The sequence below is a fragment of the Erithacus rubecula genome, assembly GCF_903797595.1.
Source record: "Erithacus rubecula genome assembly, chromosome: 10".
NCBI classification, from domain to species: Eukaryota; Metazoa; Chordata; class Aves; order Passeriformes; family Muscicapidae; genus Erithacus; species Erithacus rubecula.
Genome location: NC_136662.1, coordinates 26,268,136 through 26,289,863, shown reverse-complemented (window position 1 = coordinate 26,289,863; position 21,728 = coordinate 26,268,136). Strand labels below are relative to the sequence as shown.

The window sequence follows — 21,728 nt, the reverse complement described above, 5'->3', positions numbered from 1 at the left end:
GGATACAGGTGGCCTGGTTTTGTCCTTAAATGTAATTCCATTGTGGACTTAAGTTTCTTTATTTTTTTCCTTCGAGTCTTGAGAATTGGTATGTACAAAGTAAAGGAAATGTGTGTTAAAAAAACAGACATGCAAACAAATATGCTGTTTGTTCACCAACACCCCGCATGTAAAGTAATTTCTTTCCTTTAAAACTACTCTGAGGATTTGCCTCTTATTTTTGGCATTTAAGTTTTGCCAGTTAAGAAAAGCTGTATTCTGCCTTGAGACAGGCACAGTGTAGGAAGTTCTGACCTTTATTCTGGCATTTAAGTTCAATGTATCAAGCAGCTTAGAGATGCTAAATCAATAAGTAACACTTCACTTTTGTTAAGCGTACCTATGAGAATACATAGTCTTACTATAACTTCAGCATGCTGTGTACCATCAGGGTATTGTAGCATTTAGTGAACACAAGTGTAGCATTTGATGTCTGTGCTCTAGACTTCAGAAAAACTTCAAAACCCTGCAAAAAGCAATCTTCAAAAAAAACCCCAGTCTGGTCTTGAGTGCCTTGTGAGAAATCAGTGCTATCAGTGGCAGCTGTTAGTGGGAGTTCAATCCATCAAGGTACTGCAGGTGGCTGCACTCCTCTGATCGTTTTTAAAGGAGAGCAGTCATCTCAGGAGAGGTCTGTGGGTTGGGCTCTTTCTTTCCTTTTTTTTTTCAGACCATAGGAATCTACTCAACTTTATCCAGACTTTCCTGGCTTTTTATATAGAGGCACATCTGAAAGTTTGACAGAATGCCTGCTCTCTAGACTCTTGTATAATATTATAAATCCTGTTACTCACTGCCTTCAGGAAGGAGCCAACACTTGGGATTTCGTAGCGTTGAAATCAACAAATGACCAACGCCTATGTTGTCTTGCTGTTTCTTGATGGGCATTGCTGCTGCTGTTTCAAGCTTATGTCACTTTCCTGTGTAGATGAAACAGCAAACAAGGATTTCCAGCTTAGATAAGTGGATTGTTTGGATATTCACCAGTAAACATCAGGAGTGATGCTGCCATGTACTGCAGCAGAGATGTGGAAGTGTGGATACTGCTCTCTGCCACTCTTTACTGTGTGACCTCAAACTGCTTTTTAAATAGTACCTGCATGTGTATCCATACATGCCTTAACTGTATGTAGAATATACATTTTTATTCCTTTATTTTAACTTGCTTCTACCTGTAAAGGAAGATGGTAGCATATAATGTTAAAATCAATGTGGGATAACTGTGATTGTTGTCTAAAACTTGCTGTTATGCATTTCTCTTGTTTGAGTGATGGTTGATTTAGATTTCTGTGTGGAACCAAAACTGAGCCTTGGATTCTGCTTTGAACAGCAGAGATGTACCAGTGTTTTCTCATCCCAAAAAGGCACCAGCAAGAGCTTAGTCATTGAGAGAGAGATGATGTTTGTGGTTTGCCTTCCCTCGGCTGATCACTGAGCAAATTGATGATGCTCCTCCAAGTACTTATGAGTTTCTCAAAAAGTGCCTGGATTGCAGGCATGAGGAGGAGAGAAATTTTTGCTCCTTCTAGTTTGGTTTTCTTACTGTTTGGGGTGGGGTTTAAACATAATGAGGCCTTCCAGTAAATATAATTTTGTGAATTCCCCATGTTTGCTGTGCTCGTGTGTAATGGGCTACTGGGACTCCCTTTACTGCTGAGTGTCTGCAGTGTAAACCTGTAGTGTAAATACACTGAGAACAGGAAATGAGCATTATTTAACTGTGACCTTGCATCCTTTTCTTCAGCAAGTTGCATTGAGATGAACAAGGCAGCTTTATGGAGCTAGAGAGGAGCAAAATCCCATTTACTGGTGCTGGGCTTTGATGTGCTGCCAAGCACTGTTGTTTGTGATAGCCTTTGGGATGTAAAGGAGACTGTAGCTGCAGATAAGAGATTTTCAACCCAAGTGTCTGCTGATAATGTCAGCTTTTATAATTTGTGTGTGGAAGTTACACTTTTAATCCAGTACCTAGCATGGTATTTCTAACTCCTGTGCAAAATCACCAAGATTTCATTGTTTAGGTGTGCAGGAGATTGTCTCTGTGTATAATACAGATTTCAGCACTCACAGATGAGATCATCAAAGCCCCAGTAACCTCAGGCACTTGTTCCCTTGTTTACTCTGTGCACTGCTCAGCTCTAGAGGATGCTCTGAAGCTGCCTGTGTGTAACTCACCTGCAGAGAGCACAGAGCTCTGTGTGGCAAGGATGAGAACCAGTGAGAGACATCTCTGCTCATATCAGGGGGGAAATGGGCTCTCTTCCAGCCCTGCTCATCAGCCAAGCTGAAGCTGCTGAAGAAATTTTGGCATAATCCATCAGAGGCAGTGTTGTGTCCTTGTGTGCTGACCTGTTTATTTGTTCAGGTGCTAAACAAACATTGACAGAAGATCTCTGTTTCTGTGAGAATTGGGAAAGAGGCTGAAAAGCTCAGGAGTCTGGACTGAGACCTGCAGCCTAATGACTTGGTTAGTATTCTGGGAAGTAGAGCATTGACTCTTTTGGTCAGACTTCTAATAGAAATTTTTCTTGTGGTAATAATGCAGTTTCTGGTGAGCAGAGAGATGGGAGATCATAGCTGATACTAAATTTCACTGTTGAGCTAAATAGACTTCACATTGTCCTGGACAGTAGATTAATTTGCACATACTATGGGCTCAGAGAAGGATAAATGGGCAGGTAGAAAAGGATAAAATGGTTGGAGAAGAGAAGCTATTTGAGAAACTTGTATCACTTGTTTTGGAAACAATCTCCTTTCCGTCTTCCTTCTGTAGTTGTCTTCCTGTTGATGAATTCATGCTCTTTTTACTGCAGTTTCCACTGTGTATATATTCCAGAGGGAGTACAGGAATTGAATCCAGTTACATTCCAGCTCTGCAAAATGGTTTGAAATGGCTTGTATTGTACCAAAAAAGGTAATTGTACAGTTTGACACCTTGTCTACTACAAAAGAGAAATGTATTTTTACAATGCTTCTGAAAAGTTCTTGGATTTTACTAGGATATGTCACAGCTGGTTGTATACTGTGCTACTGTTTAAAAAGTCTGTATTGATGGATCCCAGTTCAGGAGAGAGGGATTTGGGAGGGAGAGCAGCAGATAATTTTTTCTGGGTTTTTGATAGCAGTACTGGAACCCACAATATCTAAAAGGTTTGTCTTGACAGAGTATCAAGGGGTGAATTAATTGCTAAATGCAAGTATTTCTGTAGTAGTTAGATTAATTTAGCTCATATGCCTGGTTTGTTTGGGCATGTTTTCTTTCTGATCCTTGCAGTCAGATTTTTCTCTCTGATTATATTATAGACGAAAACTTTTTACTCAGATCTTTCCAAAGAAACATTGTTAATTGCATTTGGCAGCTGGAAGTGATTGGGAATAAACCCAAACAGCCAAGGTCTATTTAGAGCACTGACAATTTAAAGTGAGTGAAGAATTTTTGTTGTTTGTTTCTTGTGTTGAGATACAGAATCTTGCTGCATTAGTATTCATCCTGAGAATGGATGGGCTTTTATGCACCAACATCCTATGCAAATGAGTCCTCTCCTAAAAGCAAACATATTTGATTAGGGAGAATGAGTTGTCCTGCAAAGTCTCCTTTATTCTTTTTGACACTAAAATTCTGAGAATTGTTGGGTTTTCTTTGTGTTTTGTGTTTCCTTTCTCCCTCTTCCACCACCAGCTCAGAATGGGAGCACCATTGGGCAGGAAATAGCAGAAGCTTTTGTAAAATCTTAAAAGGGGAAGAGGAAAAAGGGCATTTTCACCAATGGAAGGAGGCTGATGCAGCAGAGTGCTGGCTGGCTGCCAGGGAGGACAGATGCATCGTGCATACCGTGCCTTGCCCACGAGCCTGCACATTGGCAGCTTCCCTCTCTGTTCATCCAGCCAGCCCAGTGCTGCACACAGAGCACTCTTCATCTCACACTCCTGGCCTGGTGCCTCGCAGGTTTTCATGCCTGTGTACAGCAACTTTGCAGTCCTGTAAGCATTACTGAGATTTTCAAGCTTTCTATCATGTAAAAGATATTTTCCTTAATCCTGGGAAGTGCATTTTCTTTCCTTGGATGAGTGAACAGTCTCACCTTTTTCCTGTGTGGAAATGTGATGTGTGGTACTGTCACTGCTGTCAAAATCCAGCATTAGATTGGTCTAAGAGGCTCTGTGCCTTCCTAGACTTGAGTTCAAATAGCCCCTACTTTGGAGAACCCATTGATTCCCATTTTGTTTGATGGAAGACTTTACCACTGGGACCAGGGTAATTTTTTGGCACAAATTTTCTCATAGCCCTAAGATGTCTAATGGGGGAGATGTAATAACTTCTGGCAGCTTGTTGGGCAGAAATGCTGCTGCTACTTACAGAAAGCATCTTCCAGATCCAAGAGAAGTATAATGACAGGGATTTCTGAGCCTGCTCTCTCTCCAGTCTTCTGCATGAAGAGGAAATCTCAAGCTTTGCTTTCTCCCCTAAGCACTGGCATTGAGCATCCTTGTTATGGAGGTGCCCAGTTAGTGTGACTAGAATCCCATGCCAGCTTATATGAAGTTTTTCTAGGGCTTTTCAAAAATACCTTTTTTGTCATATTAAGAATCAACACACTCATATTCCCACAGCTAGGTCTTTTTGGGTAGACTTTTTTTTTTTTAACATTGCCCTCTGGGTTTTTTTATAGTTGCTCTCAATTCCATAAAGGAGTGAAGGGGAAGAGGGACCCAAAGAGACATTTTAGGCTGCTAACTGTAGTGCTGTGTAAGATTTTCAACACTTTACTTGTGCCCTGCTTGAGAGGAGGAAGAATTGACAGCCCAAAGGTGTCTGGATATTCTGTTTTTTGCCCCTAAAGCCCTAGGAAGGGGGGTGAATGTATAGTTACTGTGCTTGATTGAGCAGGTTAATTAAAATGTTGCATCAGTAGAAGGAATATTTGCCTTGAAAGAATGGTTACTGCAAGCTGAGACCAAACACAAACTAAGCACCAGCCATCTATGCTATGTGGTTTAAAATAAAAAAAAAAAAAAACCCCAAAAAAACCAAAAAACAATTGGAAAGATCAGTACAGAGCTTCAGGAGCTGAAACATCTGAGATCACTGAAAATCCACAGCCTCTAAAATGCATTTAGCATGCCTGGTAGGCCTAATTAAGATAGATATCATTGGTCTTCAGTAAAGCAGATTAATTGTCTAGTACATCTTCCTGTGAGGCCCATTATGTTAGGCCATTGAACAAAGTGTGGGAGACCTTTGATTGACAGACATTGTTCCAAACAAAAAAACATTTACTCTTCTGTAACTAATGAAAGGAGGTGAGGGATCAAGTGGTGACTGAAAGTAAGAGCTGGTCTCTGTACTTGGAGCTGATATATGGCCAAGTATCAGTGTCATGTAGAAACACTGGTGTGTTACTGAATTTAAAAAGGCTCGTGGTTGAGAGCATCAAAGCACAGCTGAGGCAGTGCCTTAAGGCTTTTGAGACTTCTTGAAAACGTGTCCTAGGGTTATCTTTGTACTGTCACTTGAAGGGTAGAGAATATGTGCTTCCAAAGCCACTAAGAATAAATACAGTGGTGTCATGTGTCAGTGATGACAAATCTCATGGACTTAATTCTTAATGCAAAGTACATTTCCCATCTCTTGGGCACACCTTGCTTTGTAATGAATTAAAAGTGAGTGAAGGATCTGCTGCTGAAACCTCTCTGGGGTTGGTGAGCACAGGAGCAGGTGAGATAGAATGAGCACATCTGCAAAATAGATCTGCAGATGTATGTTTTTAGCATTAAGAGTTCTCCAGTTATAATTTAACTAGGTGTGTGTGTGTTGGGTTGATGTGACCAGCAATGTGTGTTCTGTCCCCATCTGTTGAGCTGGGTGGGGCAGTGACCCTGATCTCCTGGCACATATTATCTGCTAATGGGCCAGCTTTAAACCAGCTGGGGCAATCATCTTTATCTTTCCACAGCCCATCCTCCCTCCAGGCAGATATCATCTGCTGCTGGCCCATTCAGTCCCACTGCATGGCTGATAAAATTCCATCATCCCACTGGGAGATGCTCCAGCCAGGGGGAGCAGCCAAGCCTTTCCTACCCAGAGAAAAACTGAGATTTTGGACACCAAGGGACCTTCTTAACACTGGATTCCAGAGGAAAGCCAGACCTTTCCACATCATCCCTGCACCTTCAGAGGAAACTGCACCTTCTCCAGGAGCACTGCTCCAGCTGAACCACATCTGCCACTGCAGGAGGATGCAGCCACCATTGAATGGGACTGCTGCCACCACCCTGACTGACTGACGGGTGTCAGCTTGGATTCTGACTCTGGCAGGGTTTGGGGATTGTTCTTTGTAATGCTGTACTTCTATTTTTATTTTCCTAGTAAAGAACTGTTATTCCTAATTCCCATATCTTTGCCTGAGAGCCCCTTAATTTCAAAATTATAGTAATTTGGAGGGAAGGGATTTACATTCTCCATCTCAAAGAGAAACTTCTGCCTTTGTTAGCAAACACCTGTCCTTCAAACCAGAACAGTGTGGTTTATGGGTTTTTTAAAACCTGATGAAAGAAGTTAGAAATGCTTCATACCTCCCATCATCAAGCTTACACTGGAGCATGCTTTTTCCTGTCTCTGGAGGTTTTTGACACTTTGCTTTGAGGCAAACTATGAGAAATGGAAGGAAATTGAAAGCTTTTTGAGTACTTCTGTGTGTTTTCCACAGAACTTGGAGATGCTGTATGGACATGTGTCAGTGTTCCTGTGAAACTGTGTGGTCTTTTGCAGCAGGCATGGTCATTCAGCTGCTAATATGGGCCACAAGTGCTCCTGGTGTGCCAGGCTGGAGTTGTATAAAACAATAAACACTGCTGGAAAAAGGCCCAGGAAAACTTTTGACTTTGGGTGCAATTGCTTCCTATTGCAATTAGAGCTGTGTTGCATTCCTTGGCAAAACTTGGGAGTAAAAGCTTGTGGGGAGTGCTACCAGTGCACTGGTGTTTATATTAGCTGCTGATGGATCATGGCCTTTCTGCATTGGAGGGTGGTTTAGGGTCTTGGGATGGACTTTGTTTTAGTGGGAAAACTTTTGTGACATTGCTGATGTTGTCTGGCAAAAAAAAAAAAAAAAAAAAAAAAAAAAAAGGAATCATATCTGCTTCTCTATAAGAGAGCTCTGGCTCTTGTCCTGAGCCTGGCATGTTTCTACCCTGAAAAATATGGAGGCTTTTTCTCTGGAGGTAATTCTGATTTTTTTAAAACAATTCATCACTGTCAATTTGAATTGTTTGTAGGTCTTTAATTAATGCAGTTGTGTGTACTTGTTGACATTTTCCTTGGTTATTTGATTTTCTGCATTCCCCCTATGTTTTGTATGAATTAATTTCATTGAATTCGTGTAAATTAGTTACCATTTATCCTGTGTGATAATGACCATGTAACTGATCAGAGGACAGTACCTTTCTCAGCCCTATACTGCAAAAGTAAAGCAAATATAAGTTACTCTTTTGAAACTACAAGTAAGTTTTAAATGGTGATGCATCCTCACTTTTCACACAAAACGGGAGATTCTTCTGTTTTGTTTTGCCTTTTTTGTTTTTATAATAATTTAAAAAAAAATACTCCTACTGTGCTAGGAATCTCCTAAATGAAAATTTTCCCTGGAAATCCCCTTGAAACATGTTATATTTGTTTTAGTTGCTTGATGTGTTTTTATTTGTAAGCTGCATTCCTGCATCATAATGTCATCTCTTCACTGATTATTCCCTGTCTGGTTTGCTTTTTAGCATTTCTGTGTAGTTTCTGCCCTTCCTGAAACTTAAAATTCTTCATTTGATGAGTGGTATAATTACTTTTTCACCTTAAAGCCCAAAGTGGCTTGTTACTGTAAAGTGCTGAAGTGTTGGTATGGCTATTGATAACTTGTTTCACCATTCTAAGCACAAGTTTGAGACCTGGCTTTTAGCAAGTCAAATTCAAGCTATTATCTGTTCCTTTAGGCATTGCATTAAGAGCAGACACCAAACTTAGTAGATGCATTTGTCCAGGTCTCTGACACTGGAAATGAGCAGTACTAGAGAAGATAACACAGATTGTGTTATGGACTAAGACAGGAGTAATTTTATAGGGTAAAAATTCTGTAGCCTTGAGAATATTTTGCTCTTGAAGGTATTTAATGATATTCTAAGAGTTGAGTGCATTCCAAGATTGACAAGCTCCTGAAGGGATGCCCTGGCAGACCTGGCTGTTTGCCTCTTATTTGCATTTGATAAATTCAGCAGTGGCCAGCCCTTGCTGCTGGAGTGTCCTGTGACTGCAGTGCTGCTGCTGAGCCAGTACAGCTGCTGTCAGCACAGTGCTTTGTGCTGAAAACGCTCTGAGAGTGAAGATGCAAAAGTTGTTGGAATCTTAATGCAGGATGAATGTTCTTAAAGCAGCAGGGCTTTCATTCCCAGCTTGATTCTTGCACAATGTGTTTCTTCTTTCCTGCACGTCCTCCTTGTTAAGTGGTCCTGCAGTCGTGCACACAGGTGCTCCCAGGCTCACTGCCCCCACCACAGAAACAGCTTTTTCACCCCCTTGTTTGAGCACAAATTTCCAGGCATGAATGTTTTCCTAGATGGATTTCTTTGCAGCTGCTTCAACTCTGATGTGGATTTTTTTCTCCCAGCTCTCACTAAATAAATGGATATGTAATGCTAACCAAAAGGTGTGTGTAGCAGCTGTCCCAAGTCTGTCCTTAGAAGAATGTCAAGGTGTGCCATCAGGACATGGAGGGCATTGTCCTTTTTGTCAGAAGGAAGCTTTGAGACTTGGCTCTGCTCATTCCTGTTGCATTTTCCATTTCTTGCTGCAGTTACTTGTATAAGTTGTGGGACCATTTCATTCAGCACCGCTAACAAACCTTTAGCAAGTGCTTTCTGTTCTGAGGGGAGGGGAGGAAGAGCTGCATCCTGTCCTGTGGTTGTCACAGTAGGCATTTCTGCAGAAGCAGCTATACAGCATTTAATCTGATTCCCTGCTGTGTGCTACTACCTTGCTTTTCCTAAAGATGTGCAAGCTTTTTTCAGATTTGACTTGCATTTCTGTGTGTTAAATTATTCTTTTTTTCTGTAAATAGAGTTTATGTATTTATTTGTAATATGTGATTTGATCTGTACAGAGGATTCACAGAGGTGCCATTGCCTTTTGGCTGAAGCTGAAATTTCAAATGTTGGAGAAAAAAAAATCCCTGTGGGCAGATTTTCTCTTTCATAGAAGTAAAACACCCATTCAGTGATTAAATGGTGGGGGGGAATTTTCTCCTGAACTCCCCCTGTGAACCCCATTCTTTGACTTTTTCCTTTTTCAAACTGTGCATTTGTAACAGCAGTTTTATGTTCTGCTGCTGTACTGTTTAGTTGGTTGTGTGATCAACACAGTTCTCCCTCTCACCAAGCAGGACCCTGTCTCTGCTTATGTTTGCTTGAACAGAAAATAGTTCAGCCCATTAGACAGGGGTAAAGAGTACCATCACTTTTGGACATATTAAGAGGATGTTCTGAAGGAAAATTGTCATCTTACCTTTCTTTGCAATTTTGCTGTTGAGGGAAGGTCAGCATTGTGAGCTGCATGAATGCAGTGTTCTTTATCGCTGAATGTGCTTAGTCTGAAGCAGAAAATCAATAAATCTTTTCAGCCTTTGGTTCCCCAAAGGATTTTCTTGTCTCCTGTGGTGCTGTAGAGGACACTGGTATGAGTGACCACTTTGTGCTGAGTGGCAATTCATTTCAGCTTATTGATGGGAAAAAAAAAATATATATATATATATTTAAGAAACAAATATTAAGTGCTTGAAAACCAATGTATGAAAATGTAATCTTAATAGGCATTTGCTTCCTCCTGGGCTACTGTCATTTCAGTGCATACAGAAGTATGACCATGTTCCCAGTACTATTTTCTCTGTTTCCCCATGAGAAAATATCAGTAGATGTTCAATGAGGGGCAGCTTTCTCTCCATTAGTAGATACTGAAATTATGACAGAGATCTATCTGAAGGCCCTTGGCATCTCTTTAAGCTAATTCCTGTAGCTTGTTGCTGTCTCAAGTGTTAAAAAGCATCACAGCAGGTTTAAATCAGTACACCTGATGTTTTTGCAGTGTCTTTGCTTTAGGGATTGCTTGAATTCTGAATTAATTGTTCTTCTGCCTGCAGGTCTGTGTTTGAGTAGGGAAGTTAATGAGAGAGCTTGTGTTTGAACAGCCTCCCCTTTCATGGGGGCTTTGGTTTGCAGAGTAATCACACTGTAAGCACACATTAGCAGGTACTGAGAAAGGGAAACACAATTTAGCTAGAAATTAACACTGTTTCATTCAAAATGCTGGGGGGTTCTAAAGTGATGTGGGGCACAGATGACAGCTGGTCTTGTTCCTCAGAGCCTTAGAACTGCTTGCATATGTTATTTTTATATTTTTTATCCCTAGATGTTAGGTTGAGAAAGAAATTTTCAGGACTCATATCACAGGTAGAGTTGCTGTGTTTCTTTTCTGACAAAGTTTTATCACCTTGTTGGTGCTTGTGGAAAGAGGTTCACTGTTGCACTCCTGAGCCTGTCTTGGCCTGAGACTGCTCAGACCTAATATCCTCTGATTTGCACCAATAATATCCTGCATATCTGTGTGGTTTATTTTTCACAGATGTATCTTCAAGGCCCGTTTTAAACCATGCAGGTTTGTGTGCAGCCTTTAAAGGAGCTGCAAAACTCAGGCTTCCGTTGAGTAGTGCAAGGTCAGTATGAAGATCCTCAATGGTTATAGGCAAGAGGTAATTTTCTAAGTGGCTGAGCAGACCTATCTTAGCAGTTCTGTCTAAAGGGCCAGCAGGGCTGTGCTTTGTTCCTTTGGCTCTTGTCCCTCTCCCCATCCCTCCAGAGGACAGTGCACATTCCTGCTTCCCCTTTGTACAGGCACTTAGGTGTATAACAGCAGGTACCCACCCAAATCAGCCCTGCCCTTGGATGGAAAATTCCTGCCCTAATCCTTTGCTGCATTGCTTTTCACCTGAGCCACAGAGGTGAGTTAGCAGTGCTGCTAAGGCAGGCAGAAAAGTGATTCAGCATCCCTTGTAAGGCAGGAAAAACAAGGGGATTTTGATGAGCTTACACTGGGTACAGCTCTATTTACCCCTGAATTTTATTCCTCTGAAGATGCTTATTTGAAGGAAACATTCTACAAAGATCTCACTGAGCCTCATCTCATAGTCTTTAGATGTTTAATAGGTCTGGCAACTGGGGAAGACATTAAGAAAAATGTGTTCTTTTGCTTTGGGTTTCTTTCTTTTCAGTTGCATAGGGAGTCTCCCTGTCTTTAGAGACATGGGAAGAATCATGGGGATGCATTATGATATGGTAGAACTGGTGTGTTTCCTTGCTTGCTTTCTGGTTCAAGGACACTCTCTCCTGTGTCCCACAGGACTTGTAGTGTTCTGCTTTCACTCAAAAACTTTGGGCAGATGTGTTGGTGGAAAAGTTATTTGGGGGTTTGAACTGGCAGAAGTTAAGTGTGTGAAAGAGTGCTGCCAGTTTGGTTTGTCCAGAGCTTTGGTGTGCTGTGTGAGTGTGTGTATTCCTGTGCCCAGATCCTCTTCAGATTCAGTATGCAGTGATGACAGAATCATGTGGGTAAATCTGGGCATGGCTTCAAGTACTCTTACTGTGCAAGATGAGATGTTATTTGTGATGGTATTGAAGAGGCTTGGTAATACCCTGAGACAGTAATTTAGTTTTAATACACATTTGTCTAATATGTAATGACCTACTACTATCTTGAACCAAAATTAACAGCCCTACTTTATAAGAGTATTTTATATAAATCTATCCACACCAACTTTCCATTTTCATACAGAGAAGGTTCCAAATTAGTCCAGTATCTTATGTAACTGCACATTACTTCTGGCTAGTAACTATTTTTTTTTAATGTTTCCAGGGATTTTCTTCCACGAGGCTCTGGAATTGTGACAAGACGACCATTGGTCCTACAGCTCATCACTGCCAAAACAGGTAATCTCTTCCTCTTTTTGGGTCAATGCCTGGACAAAGTACTGATGTACTTGAGCAGGAGAAAAACCTTCTCTAAGACATGAGCAGTGTGAAGAAAGATGCCACCATACTGCCTGGAATTAAGGGCTGCTGCTCCAGAATTGTGTTCTCAGAACCAGTTGTGGGAAAATGATGACATCTAAATCCTAGAGCATGTGGTAAATTGAATCCATGTCATTACATGCAATATGCTTTGGAAATTAGCTTGATTTATTCATTTCTTGATGAGCTTTGTAGTTGTATTAGTTAACACACCAAAATTGCTGCACTTCTACTTTTAGCTTTTGCTCCAGTGCACACAGATTTGATTCCACACAGGCTGTTTTCAGAACTTGTCTTTTTTGGTTGGGCTCACTGCATTAAGTAGAGCAGAAGGTGGATTGGGGGAAAACAAGGGTTCTGTGTACTTCTCTGGTCAAAAATAGAAATATTTTTGGTTGTACCACTAAGCTATGGGACATATTGAGATCTTTCATGAGAATTCACCACTCTGTACTCTTCTATGGGGCACTTGATCTGCTGTGGTGTAGCTGAGTTCCCTGGCATATCTAAAAGCAGCTGTGGTTCACCATCATTCCAGTTTTTGGTGTTGTTACTTATAAACCAATGTAAGCAACACAAATCACTGGTTTGCTATTTACTTCTGCTCAAAACAGTAAAAAGAAGAAACAAAATAACATCCAAACCAGCACTGAAAACCAAAAAGTGGTCTTTGAATTATGGACCGTGATGAAACTGGGGAAAAAACAAAATTATAGCTGCCTGTAAAACTTCAGTCTGTCCCTGTGTGTGAAGTTTCTGTGTCTATTTCTTTCCTGAAGGTCTTTGTATTTTTTGACTGGGAGGTGGTCTGCAGTCTGCCTGGGCTTCAGAGTTTTTTCTGAATTGCTGCTTTTAAAACACTGTTGTACTTTCACTGCCTCTATGAAATTTTTCATGGTGTTTACACTGTGGAGGAGAAAGGAAAACCAGTGGAATTCAGTATTTCTGCATGCTCAGTTTAGAAACTTTAGGATTGTCAAGTGTGTTATACACTTAGAGTGTTTTATATATGGTAAATATTAGCATTTGTTTTATTTGGAGAAATGAACACTTGCTATTTCTGCAGATCTGGCTTTTGGCCTCTGACAGGTAATGCAGAAATGCAGGAATAAGGTTTAGCTGGGGACAGTCTTCATCTGACTTTTCCAGCACCATGCAAGAGCAGAAGCAAGAAAAGCTTAGAGCTTTGTGCTGGCAATCCTTTCAAAAAGACTCAGCTGAGGGGACCTGTCAGTAAGTGAGCACTTACACTCTGACCTCAGGTGGTTCAATACTTATTCACTGACACTCATCCTAAACTTAGCCTGACTGCTCTGTGTTGACCTCTTTTGTAAAATCATCATTGTCCCTTGGTTTAGGGTTTTTCTCTATCTGTTTTTCCTCATGATTATGTTCCCAAAGTATTAGTGGCTTTAGGTAGGCCTTTAGGTTTCATACAGGTACCTTCTCTACTGAGGATTAGTTCTTCATTATAGGTTAAATAACACAACAAAAACCTTAAAAAATTCAGGAGTACTGAGTTTCAGCCTAATTTTGTATTTCCTTGATGTCAGGGTGTATTTCTCCCTTTGGGAAATGCTGTGTAATTCTTGTTTGGGATTAAATGCCAAGGCCTTTAAAATGCAAGCTTTAATTATTTTGTTGCTTTCTTTAAACTTTGTTCCACTGTTATTGTTTTTGATGGTGAAATTCCAAGTAACTTTATCTTTAAAGTCACCTTTATCTTTGTGAACTAATTTTAAGAAAATAAAATAAAACTGCTTAGAGAAGCACAGTGTTCTTTTACAGGAAGCAGATGCTGGGCTGATTTCTATGAAGCCCATAATTATCTAAAATGTTATAGAATAATTAGAGGACTGTATCAGCTTCTTGTTGCTGTAGTAAACAAAACTAATTTTTAATCCTAGGATTTTTCTTGATTCTTAAAATTAACTGTTCTTAATCTTGGAGTATTCCTTGGGAGAGAGGAGACATGCAGAGATGATTGCAAGATAGTTCTGCAACATTTTGGTGGTACCAGTACAATTCCTAAATGGCTTGATGGCATTTGCACTCCACATTCATGCAAATATGTACTCTGCTGAAATATTGAAGGCAAGGACTAGGTTTTTAATTAAATATTGCGAGTAACAAGTCAGTCTTTAATAGTCTTGAGTATTTTTCTCTTTGATAATGTGAGAAATTGTGTGTCTTTAAGATGCAAGTGTTGGTGCATAGCTGACCTGGGATGAGAATTTTGAGTGTGCATGTGAGCTCGTAGGTTTTTCTTCCTTTGAGTTGGTGTTCCTTAATTTTTACATAAAAATTTATTTCTTTAACATTCAAAGTTTTTGTTTCACAATTTTGAGTATACTTCTTAGCTTGGTGGGTTTTGGATCCAATACCACAGGAAGATTAAATAGTTTTTGTTGGAGTTAATATATATTTGAAATGGTGCTGCTGATTTGAAATTTCTGAGATCTTGAGAGATGAATTTGTGTTTTTGTTATTTTGTTTGTTGTTCATTTTGTTGTGGGTTTTGTTTGTGGATTTTTTTTTTTCTTTTTGCTGCCACACGTTCTCTATAACCTTAGGCAATCTGTTCATCTTACTGTGCAGGTGAGATAATGACTAGATTCTTGGAGATTAGGTAGTTGTTTTAGAACAGCAGTGGCAACAAAAAATGTTTGAAGTCTTTGTAGTAGGTCTTCTCTTTGTTAAAAATACACTGCCTGCTGTATAAATCATGTTATTTATTATTTACACCTTAAATATCCTCACTCTAGGAGAGTTATTTTCCTCATTTTGATAACTGGTTTTGGAGCAATTTCAGATTTTCTTCTTGCTTCAGCAGATCAACAGATTTAGAAAATCATTGCTGAGGTGGATGTTTTTTAGATAAATGAGTCATATTTGCAATACCCACATTTGTTTGAGTTCTGTTAATTAGAATACTAAGTGGAAACTAAATCATAAGGTTCAAAAGACATTTTTTCTGAAGTCTTGCAGATGCTCTTTTCTATTGAAGATGTTGAGCTTTAATCAGATTTTTGTATATTGCAAGACTACTCACAGATAGCCATCTTTTGTTGCCATCTGGTGGCAAAAATAATCCTCTAACAGAAAAAGAAATGCAAAAATAATTCAGACTGGTTATTTTAGCTAACACAAATTATCTTAGAGACTTCATCAGCTGGCAGGTATTTGGAGGACTTCAGGGACAAAAACTAGAAAAATGCCACAGTGCCAATAGCAGGCAAGAGAATGGGCTCTTTACAGGTAGGAAAGGCAGACTGTGGTTGCCATTTCCTGGATCCCACTCTCATTCAGATGAGAGTGTGTATCCCAAAAGCTAAAAAGTGCCACCAGCAGGAGGAAAAGGTGATAAACATGGGTGACCCTTTCCTGAGTCAATAAAAGGCTCATCCCCCAAACAGGACTGACATCTCCTGGAAGAGAGACAGTGCTGCTGGGCTGAAGTCTGAATTAAAGCTTTTGTCAGGTCAGAGAGACTGCAGATGTTACTTTGCACCTACAAACCTCCCTGTTGTTGCTGTCTGTACTGGTAATCTGAGCTAATCCCAGTGACTGCTAAGGTCTGGCAGCAAGATTTGGTGGGCTCTCAGTCACTTGTCCCCCTCAGGACCCTCAAAATGGGATATGAGCTTCAGCTCATATTGGGACAAATTATTGGTACCCACAAATACTTGGTTTTACCAGTGGGTTTGCCTGGAAGCTTTTGTTTCCTTGATGATGCTCAGTGACATGAGGGAAGGTGGAATTCCCTCATTAAGATTGGAAAATGGCTCTATATATGCCCATCTTCATAAAGGTGATGAAGGAAAGTGACAGAAGCATCAGTCAGAGTTCACTTTTATGAGAAAGAAATCTGTTAGTAGTTATTAACTAACAAATCTGGAAGGTATTTGAGATGAACAGGAACCACCAAAAACTCATCAAGGGAAATAACCCTCTCTGATCAGTGCAATAATTTTTTTTATTACAGAATAGCAGGCTTGTAAATTAAGGTCTGATGGGTATCTTATCTTGGCCACTGTAAAGGTTTTGAAATTATCTTCCTTTTTTTGAAAATATCATAAGCAATCTTAAGAAACACAGTTTAGCAAGGACTCCTGTAATGTGGATACCCAGCTGTTTACAGAGTGGAAGGGACACCCCTCCAGGTTGTGTTCAGTGTTTTGTATTACTGGTGAGATGACAGAATGGAGTGTGTTTATTAAGTTGGTGTTTGGCAAATACAAGCAAGAATATGAAAAATACTGGTGGGCAGAACTGGAATTCAAATTGCTTACAAAAGAAGAGAAATATCTTCAAAGTAGAAAGCAAATCAGCTGGGATATGATTTTTTTTCCTGTACTGAAAGGCTGGTATTTGAGAAAAAAGTTGGTTTTCAGAAAGGGACCTGGTGCTCACAGTGGGTCTCTGTCAGAGCATCATTCCCTGATGTCATGGTGTTGTAAAATACAGAAGTAAACATTTGTACAAGGTGCATCTCAGAAATGCAGTCTAACAAGGTTCTGCTTTTACTCACTCCTGAGAAGGAGAGAGCTCTGCCTCTCTAAATTTAGGAAAAAATGCCTGGAGGAGGGTTGTGTGAGGGCTTGGAACTGTAGAAAGCATCATCCATGGAAAAGGTTGACAGAACAGAGAGAAATTCCTTCTACAAACAAATACTTTCAAGGTTGTGGAATATTATTGCATCCAAAAAAAAATACTTTTCCTCCTCTGATACAAGTGGCCACCCTTCTAATGAACCATTTCACTGGTTCCCAAAAGCATGACGTGCAATCTTGTAGTTACTTTCATCAGATCTACACTGTTTTCCATGTTTAATATCTTCTGCAATGATGTTCTCTGCTATGTAATTCTCTGCATTGCCAGGATTTTCTGTTTTGTCTTCAGGAAATACCAGGGAACTTCTATTTCTTGTAACCTTTCTGCTTGAAGGTTACCAGTGGAATAACTCAGTTTTGAGTATTTCATCTTCAGCTTGTTAGAAAAGCTACAGAAATGGCAAAGCAGGAGAGGGATTGTAGGTTGGGTAGGACAACAAGGGCTTTTGATACTTTCTCTCTTTTCAAGGAAGCACCATTGAATGATTTGTTATAGTCCAGATTCACTTAAATGCATTTACTTTGTTCAGAAAAAGCTGTGCATCATCAAAGAAAAAGTGTTTTGGCTGATGATGTTTGTTTTAAAGGCACACTCTTAAAATCAGTCTTTTGGCAAGAGATCTGAGGCTTTGGGAAATGCTTTATTGAAGGTAAAAAGTGTTATTGCTTGAGTGGTATCTCCCCATGGGGCTGGCAGATAGACGGTGCAGTAATAGCAGATATTCCTCCTGTGCTGCAAAAGTTTAAAATGTTTGCTACAGGCCTACAATTTAATGAACCACCTTTTTGGAACCCTTTCAATCCCTTTTGAGTGCTCTGCACTGGATACTGCCACCAGCTTGGAGCATCTCTGCTTGAAATCAGTTTGGGAGCAGTTCTGAATCCAGGTCTTGGTGAATTCCTGACCTCTAGTAACATATTATTCTGTACAGGGTAAAATCCTTGTGTAAGCTCTTGGGCTCAGGCTGATGTGGATCAAGGATATTTTCCAAAGCATCTCTGATGTATTCCTGAAGGCTGATCCTTGTCACTTGGCTCTCTAGCTTGGAGACAAATTTATGAACTATCTCAAGTGTTTATATAATTTAAACAGTTTGAGAACAGCAATGGCTGTTTAGCACTCATAACAATATATCATTGTGCTAGATTAAATCATAAAGGCATAGGGAGATATAACTGACAGGAAAAATAAGGAGCATTTAAAAAGATGTGATCCCATGTCACTCGTTTCCATGATTTGTCTAATTTAATCAAAACTGAAGAGATAATTAATCACTTGTGGATGCACTGAAGGAACTATTTTAATTCTGTGTTATCTAAGATGCTTTTAATAAGTGTGTGGGGGGCAAAAAGTTATTTTACATACAAGGACTGTTTTAATTTTGTATTCAATTGTTCTTTCTCTTAATGTAACTTCAGTTTTATACAAAAAAAAAATACATATCTGAAAGCTGGACATCAGTCAGGATCACTTTTTCTTGTCTGGCTTTATGTCCATTCCCACAAAAATGTAAATAAAACATTTTCTTAGTATTCTTCTGTGCACGAAAACTGAAGGCATCACTGCCAAGGACAGGCTGAGGGCTGAAAGGAGCAGAACAAAGCACTGCTTGTCCCTTGGAATTCTTATTCTTGGCACCACAGGTTAGGAGCCACCATGGAGTTTATTCCTTCAGCACTGCTGGCACCACAGGTGGCACCAGGAGCAAGGAGTTTTGAGAAATATTAACCCAGCTAAAAAGCAGCAAAGGTTTTTATTTGGATTGCTTTGAAGCCTTGTCAGATAGTGAATCTGTTACTGAGTGTGAAGTGGGACAGAGAGAATCCTTGGCTACCGAGTCAACTGATTGTAGCTGGGCACCAACTATTAATTACTGGATTTAGAAATAATTTCCTGAGAAAATCTGATGGCCCACTGGAAAAAAAAAAAGCAACTAAGAAGAATATGTATGTTTTATGTGTGAAGTAGGATAAAATATGAACCACTTGTCAGATCTTTTTTTCATTGGGTATCTATTTGCCAAACTTGAGATGAGAAATTTTGCAAATGTAAATTCTCAGCCGAGGTATTTTATTTTGTGCACCATGTTGTTTTTCTTTTTGAATTATTTGAGTGTTCCCTGAGGTTTTTTTTAATAAACTAAACTCCTATTCATTGTCATTTTGCTGCTGGAATTGAAAAAAGAATATAAAATAAGGTGGCTTTTTGTTAGATGCTCTCTTGTTTTTAAAATAAGCAATGTATCTTTGTCTGAACAAGGATGAGTTTCCCTGTTCCTCACACACTGAATCTGGAGGGATTATGGTATTGTAGTACAGACACGTGGGTATTGGATGTTTTCCTCTCCCCTCTGTCCTTTTCTTCTGTCAGTTTTCTTTAACTATTTATTGTAGTTTTGACTATTTATTACTTCTAGTTTTTTTGACAGCTCTGTTAGGAATAGTAACAAAGTGACTTCTGCGAATCAGGCTTCAGTACTTACACATAAAATCCTCTTTTAATCCATATTCTCACATTTGGTGTTCTCAGCTGCTGTTCTTTGCACTGGCTATGGTGGGCTTGTTACCAAGTAACATGTTCTGGGAAGAAACTTCTAAAGGGAACTTGGAGATCAGGCCTGGATTGCAGCATGAAATGAACTGGAATGGACACAAGTCTTTTCAGCCTTTCTCCAGTGTTACTGCTCAGACCTTCTGGGGACAGGCTGTGAGCTGGTGTCTGGAATTACTGTTTATGTCTTTATTTCTGATGGCATTCTCACTATGGAGAGAAACTTTTGTGTTTTGCTTTGAAGGAAGAAACTCCAGTTTTAAAATCCTGGGATGTGCTTTTGGTCACACAGGCAACTAAAAGGTTGCAATAATAAGTATCAGTATTTGGATTAAAAAATCAAAACAAGGACTTAATGTTAAGTTTGGGTCTAACAAATTATCTGTCTATGATTTCTAGTCAGGGGTCTTTTAAAGTAAAACAGTAAATTGCATGATATTAAAGACTTGGGAATTATTTGGGTTCTCCCACTTCAGCAAAATCACAGCTATTTCTGTAGACACTTTTGCAAACTTGTGATTCATATTTAGACTACAGAAAACTTCTAGGAAATGAGAAGCTGTGTTAAAACATTACAGTGTTTTTAAGTGATCTTATTTTCCTTTTGAACTTGTGAAAATTTACAGAATTCCTTTACTAAATTAATCTGTAACATGGGATGTTAGTTTTTGAAGCAAATGCTAAAAATCTTTCATGGTGCAGAATTTGAATTACTTTTCCACTTAGGATATATTACAGACAAATGAGATCAGGTGAAAACTCAGAATCTCATTCTTAATCTGTTCTATTACTGTAAATGGCATCTAATTGAATCGTTCACATTGTTCCAGAAGATGATGTGCTAAAGATAGGAGCAGTAAATCATATCCAGTCAACTTGACTTTTAACTGAGCCTTTCTTGTTGAGGGCTGGTTTTCATATGTGCATAACAACACTTTCCTGATAGCCACGATGACCAACTTCTGTGCCCACACATCTTCAGAACACTGAGGGCTTGAAAGTGGGTGTGCAAGTCAATGAGCCTGTGAAATACAGAGTTGTTATTGATATTCTTGGCAGAGTATGCTGAATTTCTACACTGCAAAGGGAAGAAGTTTACTGATTTTGATGAAGTTCGTCAGGAAATTGAAGTAGAAACAGATAGAGTAACAGGAATGAACAAAGGCATTTCTTCAGTTCCTATTAATTTAAGAATATATTCTCCACATGGTAAGTAAAATCATTCTACTTTACATTTATGTCATATAAACATATTATGTAGCTCTGTTTGTGTAGCCATCACCTTTTGTATCTGTTCTATTGCCTGATCTAGGCTGGAAAAGGTTTGAGGCTGACTTAGTAAAGACAGTTATGGGACTTAATAACAAAACTTCTTTTTGTCACTCTCCAGAGGAATTCCCTGATCTAGAAAGTCTCTGTGTGTCCCTACTTGACTGGAAATTTATTGTTTGCTGTCACTAAAAATATAGTCAGACAATAATAGTGTTTGAAGTTGCTTTTTGTTGAAGACCCCCTGTATATATCAAAGTTGGTTCCTCTGGTTGCCATCTGCCCAGTTTAATGAAGACAATCTAGAGAAAATGTTTTTCATTGAATCTGTCTTTGATATAGGACAAAAGTGGTGTGTTTGACTGAAGCATGTGATTTTTCTAACTGCAGAGAAGCTTGACTAAATCCCCTGCTTCAAAGTTTGTTGAACATGCTGACTCCAGGAAAAAGTGAAAATTTCCTACCTATTGCTCTTGCTTTTCTTTACTAGGATCAGTCTTTTAGTTCAGCCACATTGTCTGTATTAAACAGACTCCAGATACACTTCTGGTGTTTCCTTCCTAGGAAACGCATTTTTCTCATTTGTCTAAAGGATGCCCTGTTACTCCAGTAGCAGAATGCTAACCCCAAGCCAGGATGCCTCTGGTTGGCACTGTGGCCTTTACTGGGGAAATCATACCACAGCAAACCAGGTTTTCTTAATGGATTATTTTTTAAATTTTTCTAACTTTTCTGAAGATGTTACAGATTAAAAAAAAAAAACAAACAAGAAAACCCCAAACCAACAACATATCCCCAAAGCCCTTTAACAACAGTTTTGCTTTGTATTTTAGGCTAATTATTGATTGTGTTTTGGGAATTTCTTAATTGGAGACATGGTTGAAAACATGGTCAGAGAAACACTATATTGAAAAAGAATCATATAATTGTTTTGATTTATTTGGAGGATGCAATTAGAGTGATCTGTTGCCTGTGCTCCTGTTGTTGGACAAAGCTCAGAAAGCTATTTTATTTGACTTGGAGCCCTCAAGGATATTTGATACAAGTATCATTTTATACCAGTTACAGTATTTCAAATATTAAATATTATAATAAATCCAGAGATGTAAGACCAATGGAGAAACAAGTGTTTGCAGATTATCAGGCATTTTGCTTGA

General features: G+C 39.3%; 1 protein-coding gene across 6 annotated transcripts in view; it reads left to right on the top strand.

The window, feature by feature from the left end:
- Nucleotides 1-21,728, top strand: part of DNM3 (dynamin 3) — a 168,933-nt gene that overhangs the window by 4,650 nt on the left and 142,555 nt on the right. For all 6 annotated transcript variants that reach the window (XR_013775250.1, XM_079313623.1, XM_079313622.1 and 3 more), the window contains exons 2-3: nucleotides 11,984-12,057; nucleotides 20,362-20,511. Coding sequence is in view for 5 of the 6 variants with exons in the window: in XM_079313623.1 (XP_079169749.1) it covers nucleotides 11,984-12,057; nucleotides 20,362-20,511 (224 nt within the window). In the remaining variant the exon portion in view is untranslated. The remainder of the gene's footprint in view (nucleotides 1-11,983; nucleotides 12,058-20,361; nucleotides 20,512-21,728) is intronic.